This window comes from Micropterus dolomieu, linkage group LG16 (genome assembly GCF_021292245.1).
Source record: "Micropterus dolomieu isolate WLL.071019.BEF.003 ecotype Adirondacks linkage group LG16, ASM2129224v1, whole genome shotgun sequence".
NCBI lineage: Eukaryota > Metazoa > Chordata > Actinopteri > Centrarchiformes > Centrarchidae > Micropterus > Micropterus dolomieu.
In genome coordinates, this window is record NC_060165.1 from 22,057,597 (window position 1) to 22,075,666 (window position 18,070).

At 40.6% G+C, this 18,070-nt stretch overlaps 2 protein-coding genes across 3 annotated transcripts in view; both read left to right on the plus strand.

The window, feature by feature from the left end:
- Positions 1-17,839, plus strand: part of LOC123985229 (DENN domain-containing protein 1B-like) — a 32,727-nt gene extending 14,888 nt beyond the window's left edge. The window contains exons 9-10 of the mRNA XM_046072673.1: positions 88-158; positions 17,701-17,839. Coding sequence (XP_045928629.1) covers positions 88-158; positions 17,701-17,839 — 210 coding nt within the window. The remainder of the gene's footprint in view (positions 1-87; positions 159-17,700) is intronic.
- Positions 1-18,070, plus strand: part of plxnb2a.1 (plexin b2a, tandem duplicate 1) — a 204,804-nt gene that overhangs the window by 93,370 nt on the left and 93,364 nt on the right. The window lies entirely within an intron of this gene.

The window sequence follows — 18,070 nt, forward strand, 5'->3', positions numbered from 1 at the left end:
GTGCTGATGGTCCTGGAGTCAGAGAGATGTTTTCCGAGCTTAACATGCTGCTTCCGGTCCGTGAGGGAGTCTGTGATCCACTTGCAGGTGGAGTCCTGCAGCAGGGCCGGGATGATGGTGTTGAAAGCAGAGCTGGAATCCACAAATAGGATCCTGGCGTAGGTTCCTGGGGAGTCCAGATGCTGGAGGATGTAGTGAAGGGCCATGTTTACAGACTTGTTGGTTCTGTAGGCAAACTGCAGGGGGGTCCAGGAGTGGGTCTGTGATGGATAATATCTCAGTAATATCTCAGTCTCCGTTGCTGCCTGCAAACTGGCTGCAGGATATTTTGGCATTTTCTTTCTCAGTTCATAACCCCGAAATGATTAAACATTATTTATTGTTTCAGAGGCCTTTCCTCTCTGGAAAGAAAAACATTCTTAAAATAGTTTATCCTGAATTTGACAAGTTTAAACACATAATTTAGTGAAATAATTTATCAGCAGTTTCAGTCCAAATATGTGTCTGTGGCCCCTTCAGATACTCACACTGGACCAAAATGAAACCCTCTGGTGTGACGGGTTGATTTGAATGGTCATCTGATCTGAATGACTGGTTTCTATGATCTGCTTCTGTCCCGCTCGCGGTCTGCCAGCTCACATTAAAGCGTGACACTACAGTGTGTATGTGCCTTTCCTTCACTTCCCCTTCTGTCTTCCATCCATCACTGTTTCCCTCTTGCCTGCATGTTCTCAATATCTCATTCCCCTGAGTTGTGTTATCAAATGTGTGTGTTTTTTTTAAGTAGTTCTTGTTCCCATAAACTGCTTCATTTTCTCAGCCTTCTAAGGGAGCTTGTACCTTGTCACTTCCTCAAATCTTATGAAAGCAAATACAAGGGTGTGTGTGTGTGTGTGTGTGGGTGTGTGTGTGTGTCTGGGGGTGAGTTTTAAGATATCAATTTCTCAGGGTCAAATCATTCGTCTCCCTTTCATATTTGAGGTGCACCAACTATGACTTTGCTTTAGTTTTCCTGGTTTGCTATAATTTTCATTGTCAGCAGCGTTTGCATGTCTTTCCTCCAAACAAATATTGCAAACTGCAGTCATACAAGGTCAAATGTATGTTCCTTCGTTTACATTTACCCCCCCCCCCCCCCCAACCTCAACTGTAACCAACTAGAAATCTGAAATCTTATCCTTAAACTAAACCTAACAAACTAAATATTAACTAGCAGGGCTGTAGGGCTGACACTCTATTCGGACCTGACAGCTCTGCTACTCAACTCCGTAATTTGATTTGACTTTAGATTTTAAATCATAAACACAAGTTCTGACCTTTTTTTTAAAATCCCGGAACAATAATAAGCCACACACCTTCATCCGATTTGCATTTTGCTTATGAAGACTTGCCCCTCCCTAACCATCAGGGATGTGGAACTTGACTTGAGACATGTTTTGACAAGACATTAGACTCGACACGGACACGTCTCGTTTGGGTTTAGACTTTTTTTGACACACTTGATATTTAACTTGTCTCGACTGACTTGGATTTGCTTGGAAACTGCTTTGACAGGACTTGATATTTCATTTGAATTTGTCTTTACTAACTTGGGACTTGGCGTGAGACATGTTATGACAAAACTTGATACTTGCATTAGTCAAACTTCAGCCACAAATATACCTGGACTAGGGCTACAACTAATGATTATTTTCATTATTGATATAATAATAATATTCTCCAACATTTCAAAAAAAGTTAAGCTTTCTGACCAACAGCCCAAATCCCAAAGATATTCAGTTTACAACTTGTTCTGAATGACTTGGAACTTGACTTGACTTTCTTTGAACTTGTCCTAATTGACATGAGACTTTCTTTTGAGTTGAGACTCTCTACTGTCACACGGTGAGCCACAGTCCTCCTGTTTACTTACACTCAGGAAAAATCACTGAATAAATGGGAGGTCTCACAAGTATTTAACAACTTCATTATATAAAAACAACCTCATAGACAGTCAGTGAGCAACACTGTTTGTTCTTTAAATATTGAACAGCGGTACAAAACATGAGCTCTCAGCAGATTCAGTCGAGAAAATATCAATACTGACCTTCTAAAAGCCACATCAGTCAAACTCTAGTGAATGATTAATGTCGCCACAGGTTCATTTTTATGGTGCAAAACTTTAAGACGTGCGGATATCGGAGAGAGCTTTTCATCAAGTCGACTCATTTTCACTTTTCTATTAATCTTCTTCATCACTCCATCACTTACCTCACCATATCTGCTGCTGCCAGAGCTTTACACGTGATTCAGACACTGTGTGTGTGTGTGTGTCTGTGTGTCTAGATGTTTGACTGTTGTTTGGAGGTAGTCCCAGAATAAAATGTGAGGTGTGTGGGTTTGAATGAAATGCATTTTTGTCTGTATACACACAGACACACACAGACAGACAGATGGCAAACATCTCCTCAGGCGTGCCAAAACTCAGTGTGTGTCCATCTTTATCATTATATATGAATCAGGTCATTAATCCATAGGAAGGAAGGAAGGAAGGAAGGAAGGAAGAAGGAAGGAAATAAGGTAGAAAGACAGAAGGTGAGAGAGATGGGGAGTTAGGAAGGAAGGAAAGAAAGGTAGTAATGTAGAAAGAAAGGGAATGAGGGAGAGAGGGAGAAAGAAAGAGGGGAGACAGGATGAAACAAGGAAATAAAGTAAACCATGTAGAAAGGGAGGAAAGAAAGGAAGGCAGGAAGAGAGGGAGGGAGGAAGACAAATAGAAAGAATAAAAGAGAAGGATCGAGAGAAGAAGGAAAGAAAGGAAGAGGTGTAGAAAGACAGAAGATGGGGAGGAAGGAAAGAGAAAAACAGGGAAGAGATGAAATAATGGAAGGCAGAAAGAGATGAAGACAAATAAAAAGAATGAGAGAGAGAAGGAGGAAAGAAAGACAGAGGTGTAGAAAGATGGGCAATAGTGAGGGAGGAAGGAAGGGAAAAAGTCAGGAAGGTAGGGAAGGAGACAGACGGAAAGTGAGTAATGATAAATGGATTGATAAATGGATTAAATGCAAAAAAACAGAGTACCAATGGAAAGAAGAAATGAAGAAATAAAAAAAAAAGGTAAAAAGCGATGGAAGAAAGTCAAAAGGAATGAAAGCAGCAAAAAAAAAACAGCAGGAAAAGAACAAAAATGGAAAGAAAAGTGAAGGAGAGAGAAAGAGACTTAGAAGGCGAAGTTGATGACTTGAAGCAGACTTTTATCAGCTGCCAACGGGTACTGTGGTGTGTTCGTGTGTGCTGTGATTGAATAGTTTCAGGATTGATGCCAGTATTTGTGTGTGTGTTTGGAGGGCGTGGGTGAGTGGGTGCTCATGTGTGGCTTTCAGTATTTTCTTTTCTGTGTTAGCCAGCAGAGTGTGGCTTCTGTCCCGTCACCGTGGTGGAAAGCTTTATACCCGTTCTGCTCCAAGTTGCCCTGGGATTGGACAGGAGAAGAAGAAAAAGTTTGGTCCGCTGTTTGTTTTGCCTCCATTTTTTGCTTCCAAATGTTCCTCCACAGATGCATGTCATTTCTTAAAATTGAAGTTTCTGTGGGAATTTCTCTTTTAGCCATGAAAACTGCTGTTTGCTATCAGATTGTTTTTTATTTCTTCTTCTCTTTGAGGGCTTTGTCAGGGGGAACATCTGGTTCAAGTTTGCCCCAAAGATTCCTTCAGATATTCCAACACCTGATTTGTGTTCTCAGACAGTGCAGTTTTAAGGAGACATAATTTACCGTCACGCTGGTATGCAGGTTCTTGCTTCGTAAAGTTTTTTTTTTGAGTTTACTGAGTATAAAATCTGCAATACATATCCTGTACGCCTACGCCGTCGTCATGTGCACATTCAAAAACACTTTTTTAACGATTGAGAGAGCAGGTGCTGCCTCCATTGTTTTCAATGTAAACATGACGACAGCCACGCCCCCGAGGTCAGCGGCAGCTTGAATTTTCCACCGCGGCTCGGCTTGATCGTTCAGGCGATGACCCAACCGGTGACATACTGGTTTGCTCTTGCCTGTTGGCCAACGCTGCACCCTATTTGGTCAAAATCATCCTGGAAAACATTGACTCTTGTCTTGAGAAAATGTTGACGGGAACTTTTGTGTCCACTCATATTCAGCGGCATGAAACTTGAACCGTGTTGCATCGTAACAAGCTACTCTGTATTAAACGTTAGCCACACCTCCTTGTCTTTCTCACTTTTTAGTTCTTTTCTCTCATGCAAATGTTTAACCAAATTAAACCTGACCTGGAAAACTGTTAATAAAATAATTTTCCAGACTTTCCAAACTTCTAACCATTAGTTGATTTTAGCAGGTTCAGAGCTGTAATAGAGAATCGAGTTTTGTATGATGCTAGCTATGTATCTGTTGGTCAGAAGTAAACAAACACACTGTTACCTCCCTTTTATTTGGAAGAATATGAATATACAGATATGAATACAGTGTTTTGTTTTGTTCATTCTACACATTTAAGCATCTTTAAATGCTTTTCCACTGAGTTAATGTAGCAAAGAGAGCAGAAAACGCTCCACCATCACAGCACATTTCTTCTTGTCTCACACAGCTTATTACACAGAAAGTAGAAACATGAGGGTAGTGCAGTGGCTGAATATCTGTTGTGTTACAGCAGTGAGCTACTTGCAGAGTAGAAATGAGTTTACTGTTTGTGACAATGTCCTTCCCTGTTACTTAACTCCACCCTTCTATCATTTATTAACATTTTATCAGTCATCCACATGTGTCATTTGTCAGTAATAAAGTCCACTGATGTGTGGACAGAGCGCTCGAGTACTGCTGTTTGGTTTTTTGCTTTCAGTTTCCCGAATTTATTGAATTTCCCTGAATTTAAATTAAATTAGTTTTGAGCAATTGTGCAGTTCTTCTTCCTCATTGTCTTCTTTCTGTTTCCGGCAAGGCCCCGGCCTGCGGTTGGCCGGTGTGCCCCGAGGCGTTAATTTTTTGGATGTCACTGAATATATTTATTGTCTTTTAAGCAGCGCTCTGTTGTTACCCAGCAAGAGTTGAGTATTTCATTCCCTTTGATTCCTTTTTGATCACAGAAGTAGCTGAATTGGGAATACCTGCAGCTCATTTTATATTATATATGAAGTTTGAAATGCTGCAGTCTGGGAGAGGAAAAAGTGAAGTGAAGAGGAGGAAGGAGGAGGGAAAAGTACTGAAGCAGGCTCTCTAAGCTGTCTGCTACATTTAAGCTTTTATGGACAACAGCAGGATCCTCCCAGCCTCTGATGGCTTTAACAGCTTACTTCACTGCTCTCCACAGCCTCTTTCGCTATTATTCTCTTCATTTCTTACTTCTTAAATGGACTGTGTGTGTGTGTGTGTGTGTTTTGCGCTCTGTAGCAACAGGTTCATGTTTAATGTCTTTCACATGTGATTGAGATCTCTGTGGAGCTTTACTGACTCATAGTGCTGCAGTAAATAACAAGTGTCCAACTTTCAAGAAAGGTAAGTGTCTTTTAAAAATAGAATTTAATGGTTTATATGTAACCCAGCCAATTCATACTCCAAACAAATAGGGGGGTAGTAGCACATCACAAGAAAATTGGGATGTCCACCCAGTAAGAAGTAAAGGGCAAGGTCAGAAAGCTAACTTAGCAAACACATTCAGTGTTTCCCACAGGATTTTAAGAGACCTCGGACCCTCTCGGGGGGGTCTGGGTGCGTGCCTGGCTATCTGTGAAGAACTTTGTGCTCTAGTAAACTATTTAATCATAAACTCATTGTATAGCTATAAAAGGAGATGAAACGCCAACAAAAGTCAACAAATTTATTTAATGTTTTTCCAGCAACCCTAAAATTAAGTAATTAATAAAGTAATTTCACTTTAACATTTTATTGTTGTTGTTGTTGTTTTTTTTTTTACTTTTAAAGGACACATATAATTTGTTTTATACTTTCTGTGAATATAATCCAAATCATCTTATTTCCATACTGTAAAGAAACCTTGTTTGGAAAACCGGACGTTGTCACATGTGTGTCCTCCTCACGCTAAAGTCATCAAGTCCGACCCAATTTGATAAATAATGTTGTATGTGGTTCTCGTATCGCGTTACCTGAAGACTTCACAGCCTCTCTTCAGGTAGGACTCTCATACTGCAGCACTTGTCTTTGTAAAGAGACAAACTGACAAGATAAAGTCTCTAACCTGCCGTTCAGCTCGCTCAGGGCCGTTTCAGTGGATTTACCATAAATACTTGAATACGTGTGCACTCCTAATTTAGGCGCGGTTAGCTTAATCGCCTTCTCACAAACGAGTGACAGAAACAGACCGTTACCGTAGTTACCTCAAAAGAAAAGTGGTTGAGCGCGCGAGCTTACAGCAGCGTGGAGCAGCATCCACAAAACACAACGTTAGAGGTCTGTAATGTTACTATGAGATGTGTAAAAATATTTTTTGTTTATTTTAGAACTATGGCGGAGCAAATTAGACTGTGGTGGGCCGCCATGGTCTCGTTAATTAATGGAAAACACTGATATTAACACTGTCAGTTACATTATACAATTGGCCGCCTTTATAAGTTAATAGTCAGCATTAGTATTAACAGCTGCTAACTTACCAGTCTAAAAGAAACGTTGCGAGTTCAGCATCAAACGTCTTCCTTTTCTCTCCAAGAGCTGTCTCCAGCGGTGGAAAGCATGTTAAAGGGTAATGTTGTTATTTTTAAACCTGGGCCATATTTTCACATATTTTGGGGTCGAAATGACTTGCAGGTATAAAACGTTTCCAACCAACGGCCATAAACTGGCTGCAGTGGCTGCAGCGTCAAAGCTGTTAATACCAGGTGTCTGACATTATCATGAAAAAAGTATCACCCGGTAACACCCCTTGGTTTTAACCAGAAACAGAAGTCTTGCTCTGAAATCTCAGAGAGGCGAGTTGTTGCAAGAAGACGGAAGTCAGAGAGAGGACTTTATTGTGTTGTAGTAACGTTGGGAAGCGAATCCTTGCTAGCAGTTCCTCTACGTACCTGACAAACTCCTTTATAAGACGTTTGAAAGGCAATCTAAAAACTTTGTCTGATGAAGGTGGCAGCATCTGGAGGCAACACCTTCTAATGCAGCGCAGTGAGGATAAAGACGTACGAATGTAGGCTATGTAACGTGGATCTGTCTGAATATATTTGAGTTTTGGACTGCTGGTGGCACAAAATAAACAATTCAAGTCATTTTATAGACTAAATGAGAAATCAGTTGGTTGGAAAAGGGATTTACACGTTAATTGTTGATGGAAAATAATAGCTAGTAGTCCTAGATGACTGTCGATTGGCACGTACACTTCCTGCCGGAGGAGCTCTTGGGTTGATCTGCATGGAGGCGCTTTGAGCCACACGGGAGCTGCGAGGAGTTTAAAGTTTATACAGGATTGTCAAAATTAATGAACTAGGATGTCACAGAGCAGAGAGTAGGAGTAACACACACACACACACACACACACACACACACACACACACACACACACACACAAAGACATGTAATGAAAGAGCATAGACAAATCAAGCGAAGTGACATGAAAAGCATCGGGATAATTACAAACATGCACGTCTGTCTGTCAACGACGCATTCGTCCTTTCAGACTTCTTCCTAACTAACTCTTGCAGTGTGTGTGTTCATCATTTCAACTCATGCACATTGTGCGTGTGTGTGTGTGTGTGTGTGAGAGACGAGCTGTGGCCCGTGACAAATGACTGTTTCGTTTTTCATCAGGAAGCGTGAATGCCGCCAGCGTGTGGTGTGTTATTTTTCCTCATTCAGATATTCTTCGGAAGCATCTGGGAGGATTTAATGGGAGAACAAAATTATTCTCTAAAGATAATCTTCTCTTAGAGCTACGTGAGTGTGTGTGTGTGTGTGTGTGTGTGTGTGTGTGTGTGTGTGCGCGCGTGCATGTGAACAAGAGTGCACTTCCCCTTTTCAACTATTCAAACATTTTCCAAAAGCTTCAGGAAGGATTGAGTAAGATAATGAAACTATTTTCTGAAGATTTTTTCCACCCTGCTATCTCCTCACCCCCATATTAGCTACAGGCTCGATTTTTAATCTCCTGGATCATTTTGATCTCCTGAATCATTCACTGTCAACATTTTGAATTTCTCTGCTCTTCTGCTATGACTGTGTTCTTGTCAGGGTTTGTCTCACCTCCCTCTTTTATTTTCCGGCTTTGTGCAACTAGAAGCAATTATTCTTCTTCGTTTCCCTTTGTGTTTTCTTCATCAGGGTGTTTTCTGTGTCCTGAGAAAGTCTAAAAACATCTTTCACAACTAACTCAAGGCTGTTAAAGCTCTTTGACACACTTAAATTAGAGTGTTTTAGGTCATAAATTCAGTCTTTGGATGCTGTTTCTCTATGAAAATCATGTTTTGTGTAATAGTGGTTCCAACTCTTTTTGGCTTGTTACTCCATAAAAGTCCCATGAAACGGTAGCATTATTTCCTTGATGTGATATAATTTGGTTTTAATTGATTTGTGAGTTGGGATATTAGTTTTCACATACAAGTAAATTGTCTTATTGTTGATATGCATTAAATAAAGCAAGTAAGAGGCAACGCAACTTTATTTGCATGGTGCAGTTCATACAGCAGGGCATTTCAGTGTCTTTTACAGGGCACAAGAACTTGCAAAAAAAAACAGATGGCAGGGGTAATGTTTCCAGTTTTAAAATGTGCAAAAGAAAACAAATACTGTAAAAGTAAAGAGCCATAAATATAAAATAGAAATGTATCATTAAAATGTGTAAAACATATGTATTCTAAAACAATATTTTGGGAGCAACAAATAAAAAAGGACCCAAGTTGAACTCGGTTGAAATAAAAGAAATGATTGCATCAGCAAACTCTAAATCACGGTCTTTCAACTTAGTTTTCACTTTCCTTTTTTTCCCCCCCTGGTCGTCCACGCCACCCCTGCTGTGGCTCTATGCCCCCTCCAGGGGTCCTCCCCTGCAGTTTGAGAAATGCTGCATTCATGTAAAACGTGTAGTGTCTGTGCAGCGGGATGAGAGTCCGTGTCCGTGGGGGTCCCGGCCTTGTTGATGAAGCCAGCTGCAGACGGGAACAAACAATTCTTGTGGTTTGAAGTTTTGCTCCTGATGGACTGCAGCCTCCTGCTAGAGAGGATAGTTTATGTCGTGGTTATTACTATTATTATGGCTATTGGTTTTGGCATTTTACAGGATGGGCAGAAAGTCTAATCTGATTCCTCTGAATCACCTTTTCTAGGTCTCTCAATGATGACCGTTTCCAACAGTTGGTAAAACAGAGCATGTCAGAGTTTTTTGATTTATGTTGAGTGGTAGCTGGGGCCCCCTCGTAGTGAGGGAGTCTACTCTTAAAAATCCACTTTTTGCCAAAAGTGTTTTTTTTTTTTTTTTTTTCTCCTGTGGGTTTTGTCATAAAATCACAGTTTGCTACCAGAGCTCTGGTGCCCGGAGGTGACTGCTACACTCCAACACCCCTCTGAAAGCAGACAACAAAATCAGGGGAAAATGTGATGTAAATAGTTTAAGTCGCCTGAGACGCTTTGCTGCCTTTAAATCATGTCATGATTAGATTGGAAAAAAAGAAGCACTAACGGTCTCTTATTATCAGCAAGTGAGTCGATAACTGTGTGTCCTGAAGCCACCTGATTGCTATGCTCTGATGGGTTTTTGTCTACCGCAAAATACCCGTCCACTTTCCCTCTGAAATAAATTGCAATGTAAAGTAGGTAGACTTCATTCACCATCTCTTCGACGACTCGCCGTTCAAAGGCCCTCTCATGTAAACCAAAACCTCGCAGAGAGGAATAAGAGCCTTTGTTCTCGTCACAGCACTTCTGTCTGTATCACAGCTCATCAGCGGTTTCATCTGTCTGGGCAGGACCTCCATTACAGTGTGTCACTGCACTGGTTGCATAAGAGGCCTGAACTGCTTTTAAAACTGAGTTTGCTTTGACGGACATTATAGAGTTCGCAGCTCAGAGTGGAAACTTTAAATTCTCCTTCTGGCTACAGGTGGTCGTGAATCCAGATTTGTAGGTGTTTGGTGGACACGTGTTGAAGTATCTTGGGGGGGGGAGGAGTGGAAAACCAGACTTTCTCAACATTTATTATTGTTTATGGTTACTGTATTGTCATCTAGAAATACACTGGAACATGCTTTAGTTATGTTTCTTGTTGAAATTTATAGGGACCAATAGATTAGCAGAATTCAGAAATGATAGATAAATAATAGCCACCCATTTAGAATAGTCTTACTTGTTTATAAATACAAATCTGAACTTCAGTCTGAATCATAGACTGTATAAAAGAAGTGGACGTAGTCATTGTAACATCACCCATTGGTTTCTGGAGTGCCATTTTGAATCCTCAAGTTTGGCCGTTAGGTTGCCGCCATGTTAATTTTTTGCAACCAGCGGCACCGGACGTGACCATATTTAAAAGAGACGGTGGAGCCAGCAGCTGCATGTGGAGCGAACTAGCTTGCTTTGTTAGGTGCATCTGAAATTTACGTTAACTGTCATTTTAACCGGGATGATAGTTTTGTCTAGCGAGTAACAGGCTTAAAACTATATGTACTCACCAGAGAAAGTGAACAGCCGACTCCTAATAGGCTTTTTCAACGGCGCTGGTTAAAATTCAGAGTCACTCTAGCCTGATTGACAAGTCGCCATGGTAACAACTTGTCAATCACAGATAATCCCGCACTGCTTTCTGGTCTATTTTCCTCTAAATGGGACCATAATTTACTAAATGAACATCAGACTGTATTAAAGAAGACTTGCAAATAGTGATTGAGACCGTAAACGCATTAGGAAAGTGTTTGCTGAGGTAATAAATCAGGTGAGAAGTTGGGTCATTTTACCATTATTTCTAATGGAGCCGGACTTCTTTTGCATCCAAAGGAGTCGCCCCCTGCTGGCCGTGTGATAGAATGCAGGTTTAAGGGAGTTCTGCGTTAGCCTCACTTCGCCAACCGGAAGCTTCCCGCTTAGTATGATTAAAGTATGATATTTTTATTTTGTTGTTGAATTATTGTAATTTTATTTTGCTCGTCCTCTTCAAATTACTCTCATTCATTTTCCCTTCAGCGTCTCAGTCTCTCTTTCGTGTCTCTTCCCTCCCCCTTTTGAACAGGCATGGATCCTGAGGATTTCAAGGGTTTTGAGTTTCAGCAGCGAGAAAGATGAGGAGGAAGAAGGGAGATAAAGAGGGCAGTTGAAAAGGGGGAGGGCAGGATGAAGAGTAAGGAGGGCATGAACATGTTTGTACAGGCGAGAGAAGAGGAAGGGAGGGAGGAGAAACTCCAGGGATTCTTGTTCCTCTTTCAGTACACTGGAGTGTTTCTTACTTTATCCCTTTTTCTTCACTCTCTCTTTCACCCCTCCCTTGGCACCCATAAAGCTCTGGGTTCAGTCTGTTTACACACACACACACACACACTCGCACAGTACTGAGACTACCTCATTATGGTAGTCAAGTGTGTTCTCGGACTCGCTATTCAGACTGCAGATTAGAAATACAACACCAGACACACCCCTCACTGTGAGAGTCAATACACACACATACTCTCTCACTCTCTTCCCAGGTGAATTAGCATTCCCTTTTTTCTTCACACTAAATTGTGTTTGCATTGGCGGAGCCGCGATGCCGTTTCCCTTTTCATAAACTATCAGTCTGAGGAAATGATGATGGAGGGCTGATCTGAATACAATCGTTAGACCGACTAACTGACACACTGCTAGTGACAATGGAGGAAAACAAAACAAAGTTGAAACTGTAGATTAAAGTCGTGATCGGGGTTTGAAGAAATGGTGAGGCCGATCAGATATAGCAAAACTTCCCAACCTTTCTCCGACGTACCTCCACTGCTCTATCAGTACCCCTTTAATAGATCGGATAGCTTTACGGTATTGTGCATTTTTGTATTTTTTAGTAAGTTTGGATTTGTACCACTGCTGCTACTGTTTGGAGTGACAGAAACTGTACTTTTAGATTTTCTGTTGTCTTTGTTCTGTAGGGCTTTACATAGTCGAATCAGAATCGTCAAGTCCTGCCTATAGTCGACTGATCAAATCATGTGTGTATTTTGTGCACGGCACTTGCGAGCCGAAGCTAAACTGAGGCTTATTGTTGACCGTTTTCTCTCTCTCTCTCTCTCACCTGGCCTTTCACCGGTCTTGAAGCAGAGTTTCGCGTGCATGCCGTGCTGCAGACAGCTGCCTGCACGTCGCGGTTCTATTTCAAGTAGCTGGCTGTTTAAAAACGATAAAATATTCTTTGTGTGGTTCATCTACAGTGATAAATTCCCCAAAAGTCCAGCGAAATGCGGACAACTCGGCACAACACCAGTGAAGCTGTGGCTCCGTCTCTTCAGCAAGTGTTCCTCTTCTTCCACGACACACACACACATGCGCGCTGACGACCCAGGGTTAGGGTTACAATTTTGGATTTATTTATGCACTTTTATTGAAAGTTTTTCCTTTTTCCTTGTTTATTTTACAGCATTAAACGTTTAAATGTGTATTTTAATAGCCTGTATATTAACTTATGTGGGAGAAAACTGGTGGTTCTATGTAAAATCAGACGTTGAGCACCCCCATATCGCCAAAATGGCGCGATCCTCATTTCTGCGAATCTTCAACTGTGAGATTGACAGTCAAATCGGAGCATCGAATCTTTGACTATTTGATGTCAGCCCTATTGTTTTGACTAGTCTTTAACTAGTCTAAGACTAACTGTTGACTTGATGAAGCCATTCTTGTGCAGACTACCATATTATTAGTTATTGTGACAGTAACAGAAAAGATCAGCATCACACAGATTTGAAATCTTATTTGTGTGTTGACTTTTTTTCCTAACCACAAATATGTGGAAATATATTAATTAAGTCATAATATCTTTTTCTTTTTTTCCCCCTTCAAATTAGTTTAATAATTTTTCCACGTACCCCCTGGTAGGTGCAGATGTACCTCCTGGGGTACAAATACCCCTGGTTGATGAAGTATAGGCCTTTAATTGAGGGGGTTAAGATAACTCATATGGATAAACATTTAGCATTACTCTGTATCAGTATGGCTCTCAGAGTTTACACTTGGAGTAGATTTAGTAAGATTTGAGCGTTTAAAAAAGTGTCCTGATTTTTGGATCTTTGTAGTGTTTGCATGGCTTGCAAAGACATTATAAGCATTAAGTTTTTGGCTACTAGAGGGCATAAATAATTAAAAACATGACATGTCTTGCAGTTGATGTCAAAGCCTCTAACAGCCGCTATACTGGCAGGCAGAAAATTAACTTTGTCCTGTAGATTTATTAATAACATCTAATTAAGTAACGTTAGTTTCCAGATCTTACTAAAATGCATTTCTACTACTCCAGACACTGGTTGTGTAACATGCACAACTAAAACAACAAAAATGTCATTGCATTTCTTTCCACTAAGATTTATAATCATCAGCCGTTAAATGAGCCGTGGTGTTGGAGAAACTTCATTAAAAGGGGACCATTGTTTTGGTTAATCAATGGCTTCAGTGGCTTGTTACTCATGGGCCCCGTGGATTGCTTTTGCCCTTTAAAACAGCGCACAGCTCTAGATACTGAGCGGACTTACTACTAAGTTGTTATGCTGCGGAAATAAGGTTCTACATATTTATTTTTCGTCTGGGAGCCATATTTATTAAACTCTGCCCAGCCATAGATTGGGCTGATTGGGTTTGGGTAAATATCATTTTTCATAACATAATCCTTATGATGGATTTAGCCTTTCACTGTCTGGTGTGGATTATTATGTCCTGTCCATCTAATCCTGTTTGATTTAGTCAGCCTGGCACCCTGGCATTAAACTATATACAGAGCAGAGTTGATGGGATATAGAGTGTGTGCGTGATTATTTTCTAGCTCAGCATTTTACCCCATTACACTTTAATGGGACCTTGCAGCTCCCAGTGAAACACAAGTGAAGGAGAGTTGAACATCCACTATAATTGCAGCACAATGTATAACTTTGCAGGACTTATGTGAGGTATGTGAAAATAACACTGAATATGGTTATAATTCAGGAGAAAAAGCAGAGCAGACTCGTAGTCCATCAAGGTAATAGATGTCTAAATTCATTTCAAGGGTCTAACAAACAAGAATAGTCAGTGAGTTTTATTTTAAGCAGACCATCGGCAAAAGTCAGTGGGTTGTTTAAGGGTTAAATCCATCGCGTATATCTTAAGATGCCGTTACCAGCATTTTTTTGATACTTTCTAACCGTATTTGTCATAGTTCTGGTCCTTTTTGCGGTAATTGACGATCCTAATTGTTGTATTTTGGTAACCTCTGCAGCTTTAGGTGGTGCACACTGAGGAAAAAATTAATAGTATTAACCGAAGTGAGCAGAGATCAAACCAAGATCATATGTATGCACTCTAAGAGGAAACGACATACAGTAATGCTTTTAACCAATCTCTTATTTTAAACTCACTGCTTATGTAAATACTCAAACAATCAATTTAAACTGTAACAGTAGCTGTATTTTCTATTAATCTCTTTATGCAACTGGCACAATTATTTGGTTTCCCCCAGGAAAATGTTAAGCCAAGGTGGTAAGTCACCCAGATCTTGACACAGCTCTGCGTCACTTTGACGTGTAGTTACACTTTTGGAGTACAGCATAACTACGACATAGATTTGATACAGAAGCGTAAATGGGATTTAAGTATGCAGTTACAATAATACCTGGGTTTATTTGGAAGCACAGTAGTACTTTACCCAGTGTATTATAGTTTCCCTGGATAAACTGTTTGTTTTGTGGCTTTCACGTTCAGTGTTCCTGTTTTTATTATTTTAAACATCACCAAAGCCAGATACCTCTACATTTTACGGACGTGTGGTTAGAGTTAAAATCTGAGAATATTTGGACACAAAGACGGAACACAGAGAGAATAATGTGAATATTGACAACAAGGGTGAAAGAAGGGATTCAGACTAAATGCTGGAATAAAAGCCAAGAAAGGAGGAGAGAGTTTTTGGCTTCGAGTCAACTTCACAGTCAGTGAATCCCCCACCCGTGTGTGTGTGTGTGTGTCACAGAGGCGGAGGCAGCCTGCCATGCCTCAGCGTGTTAATTATGTAAATTGGTCATTAGAAACCCTTATGGGGGCCAGGATAAAACTGCCCCAACACAACACACGCACACACGCACGCACACACGCACACACGCACGCACACACGCACACACAGACACACAGACACACACACACACACACACAACCGCAACTGGCTGGCTGCACATGTTAAGTGGGAAACGGGAAGAAAATTAGGGCAGTGCAAAAAAGGGAAAACTTTTTCTTGGACCTTTGAGCAAAGCACTTCATCAGTGTGGAAGTTTGCCTGTGGAAGGCTGAAATCTGGCAAAAGAAATAAAAAATTTTCCATATGTCGCATATTCTGGTCTAAAAACTGGGCTTTGCTGCAAAGGATGGTATCACCGGTGCCATTTTCTCCACACTGTCTCTGCTTTCATTCAACTGTTTGTTGAAATATGGAGCAGATTTCACTGCAGACGTTGCCAGTAACAAGTTGAGAATTGATTGGTTGTGTTGCCAGAAGGAACTTTTTCCTGAACTTTGTGCAGACGTTTGTGACTGAAACACAAACTGTTTGTACAATTACACCCAATTGCACATATTTTTAAGGCTGATACTTCTATGCAATCTTTTATATTTGACTGTTTTAACTTAATTGTTTTGCCTAAATGAATATAAAATAAAGGGATCTAGATTTTTCCAATACATTTTTATTGGTAATCATAAAAAACAATACCAAAAGTAGAGATCGCACACCTATCCCATTAAACAGCAATGCATTTCACTCATCAGCCTCATGAAAATGTGCAATGGGCCAAAGGTTTGAACATGCAAACATGGCTTGTATGGTAATTAGTGATGGCATACAGGTGTGCAAAATAGGCTAGACCACGTCAGACAATCAATATAGGCGCAATCGTTAAAAACTATGAACATATATAATAACAATAATATACATTTTGGTTTTCAAACTTTACATGGCTTTGTGTTGGGCTTGCACTGGGGGAATTTGGACCTCAGCATATCTATATTTCTGATTACAGCCTTGGTTTCTGTGGATTCTATCACTGATACTTGGTAGTGTTGTGGTTAAAGGTTTCCAACACATCTTTATCCTGATAACGAACCATCAGGTCCCACAAAGTGCGCACGTTGTGGTAGTTTGAGGCTCTTTGCAGCACTTTGAGGATCTTTTTCACATCAAGTTTAAGAAAAGCTTCCTAAAGCTTTTTGTGTGTGTGGAAACATTAGCTGAGTGAACACTGTATAAGGAAGCATTGGGAAGTAATTAGCCCCCTGCTGATTCCAGTGCTAAAACCCTGTCTTGATGAATGGATCTGTCAGTGATCAGTGCAGGACTGCTCTCCTTCTTTGTGTGCAGTCACAGTGCTCAATATAATGCAGAGATATGAAACTGAGAGACTGAATGGTTAGCCCGAGTATAGCTGAAGGATACCCAGAAGTCTTTGCCCTCTCGCTGAATCTACAAGTTTTGGGCAATCCCGACTAGGCCTTGTTTTCTGAATTTGCCAATATGAGAAAGCAAGTAAGCTTCTCTATCTGTTTACTACCCCAGTATTTAGCAATATCTTTACCTTATATACCAATATCCAGTGTTTCTCATATGATAACACACGATAAATATCAAAATGTAATGGGCAAAGTCCCATTAAATGTACTGAGCAGATTCATGCTACCCAGAGGATGAACCATTTCCCTTTTGGACACACTATGAGCTTCCCTCTTGCACCACCAACTGGCCAGATGTCAGGTTTGTACATTAGATCCTAATCCTCATCCTAATCTAGCAATCAAATTGCTATGAATGTACAAATTCATGCTCCCTAGTAGATGAACACTTCTTTTGATTTTACTGACTTCACTCTTGCACCGCGCTGGAAAAGGGTTTTCACTTCCTTCACAAAAAATTAAATCGCTTAACTGTTTGTGCAGTCAGTGTTTATTCACTATAATTAACCAATGTTCCAACTATACAGACATTAGCTGTAGCTAGATAGCGTCACACACCAGTTTCTACTGTAGTTTTCCATCAGTTTCTTTCTCCATCATTAAGTCAAGTTGAGATGAACAAATTATTTATCCCAGCGGAAGCCTCTTTGACATTAATTTGTGCTGCCCAGTGTTTTTTGACACTTTAATAGTGATTCTAATTGGGAGATTAAAAAAATTTATTCATGTCAAAAAAGGGCAGAGTTTGGCTCCATATATAAGATGATGAAAGATGAAGAACATATGTGAAGGTTAACTCCCATTTCTCTCTCATGTCTCTTTTTCCCAACATTTGTCCATCTGTCAGTCTTCTATCAATCTTGGCTTTTCTCTGTCAGTTACTCTCTTCCTCTTAGGTATTTATTGCTATCCGTCTCTCTTTCCATCTGTCTCTTCCTCCTCGGCTGTCAGACGACTTTGGTGATAAGAAATGGCAGCCGTATCAGTAGAACAGACTGTGTGTGTGTCTATTTGAGTGTGTGTTGGCTGGGTTGTCAGCTCGAGCTGTCATTTTGTCATCGTAATTTTCAGACGGATCGTCCTGAATCCCCGTAGAGCTCAGTCACACACTCGCACACTGATCTTTCTGTCTTTGGTCACAGCGAACTGATGGACGGGGAGAACAAAACGGAGACAAAGAGACAAAACACTCCCAACGGAGACATTCTTGATGTCAGATATGTCAGACGGCGGTTTAGTGAAGAGAAAAGACCCCTGCTGAGTCCCAGACAGGCTGTGTGAAACAAACAGTGACCTTTGACCTCTCGGACATCGGTTTCAACTCTTTAAAACTCCCTTTAACAAACTAAACTGCGCCATAAAAACAGTCGATTTCCCTCCTCCAGAGTTCATAACCTCAATCTCTCTGCCATCCAGAAGGAAAATTGATACCAACTTCTCTTGAAGTTATTTTGAAGTTCAGCAGTGCACAGACGCATGTTGCATATTTTTGGGGGGGGGGGGGGGGGTTTC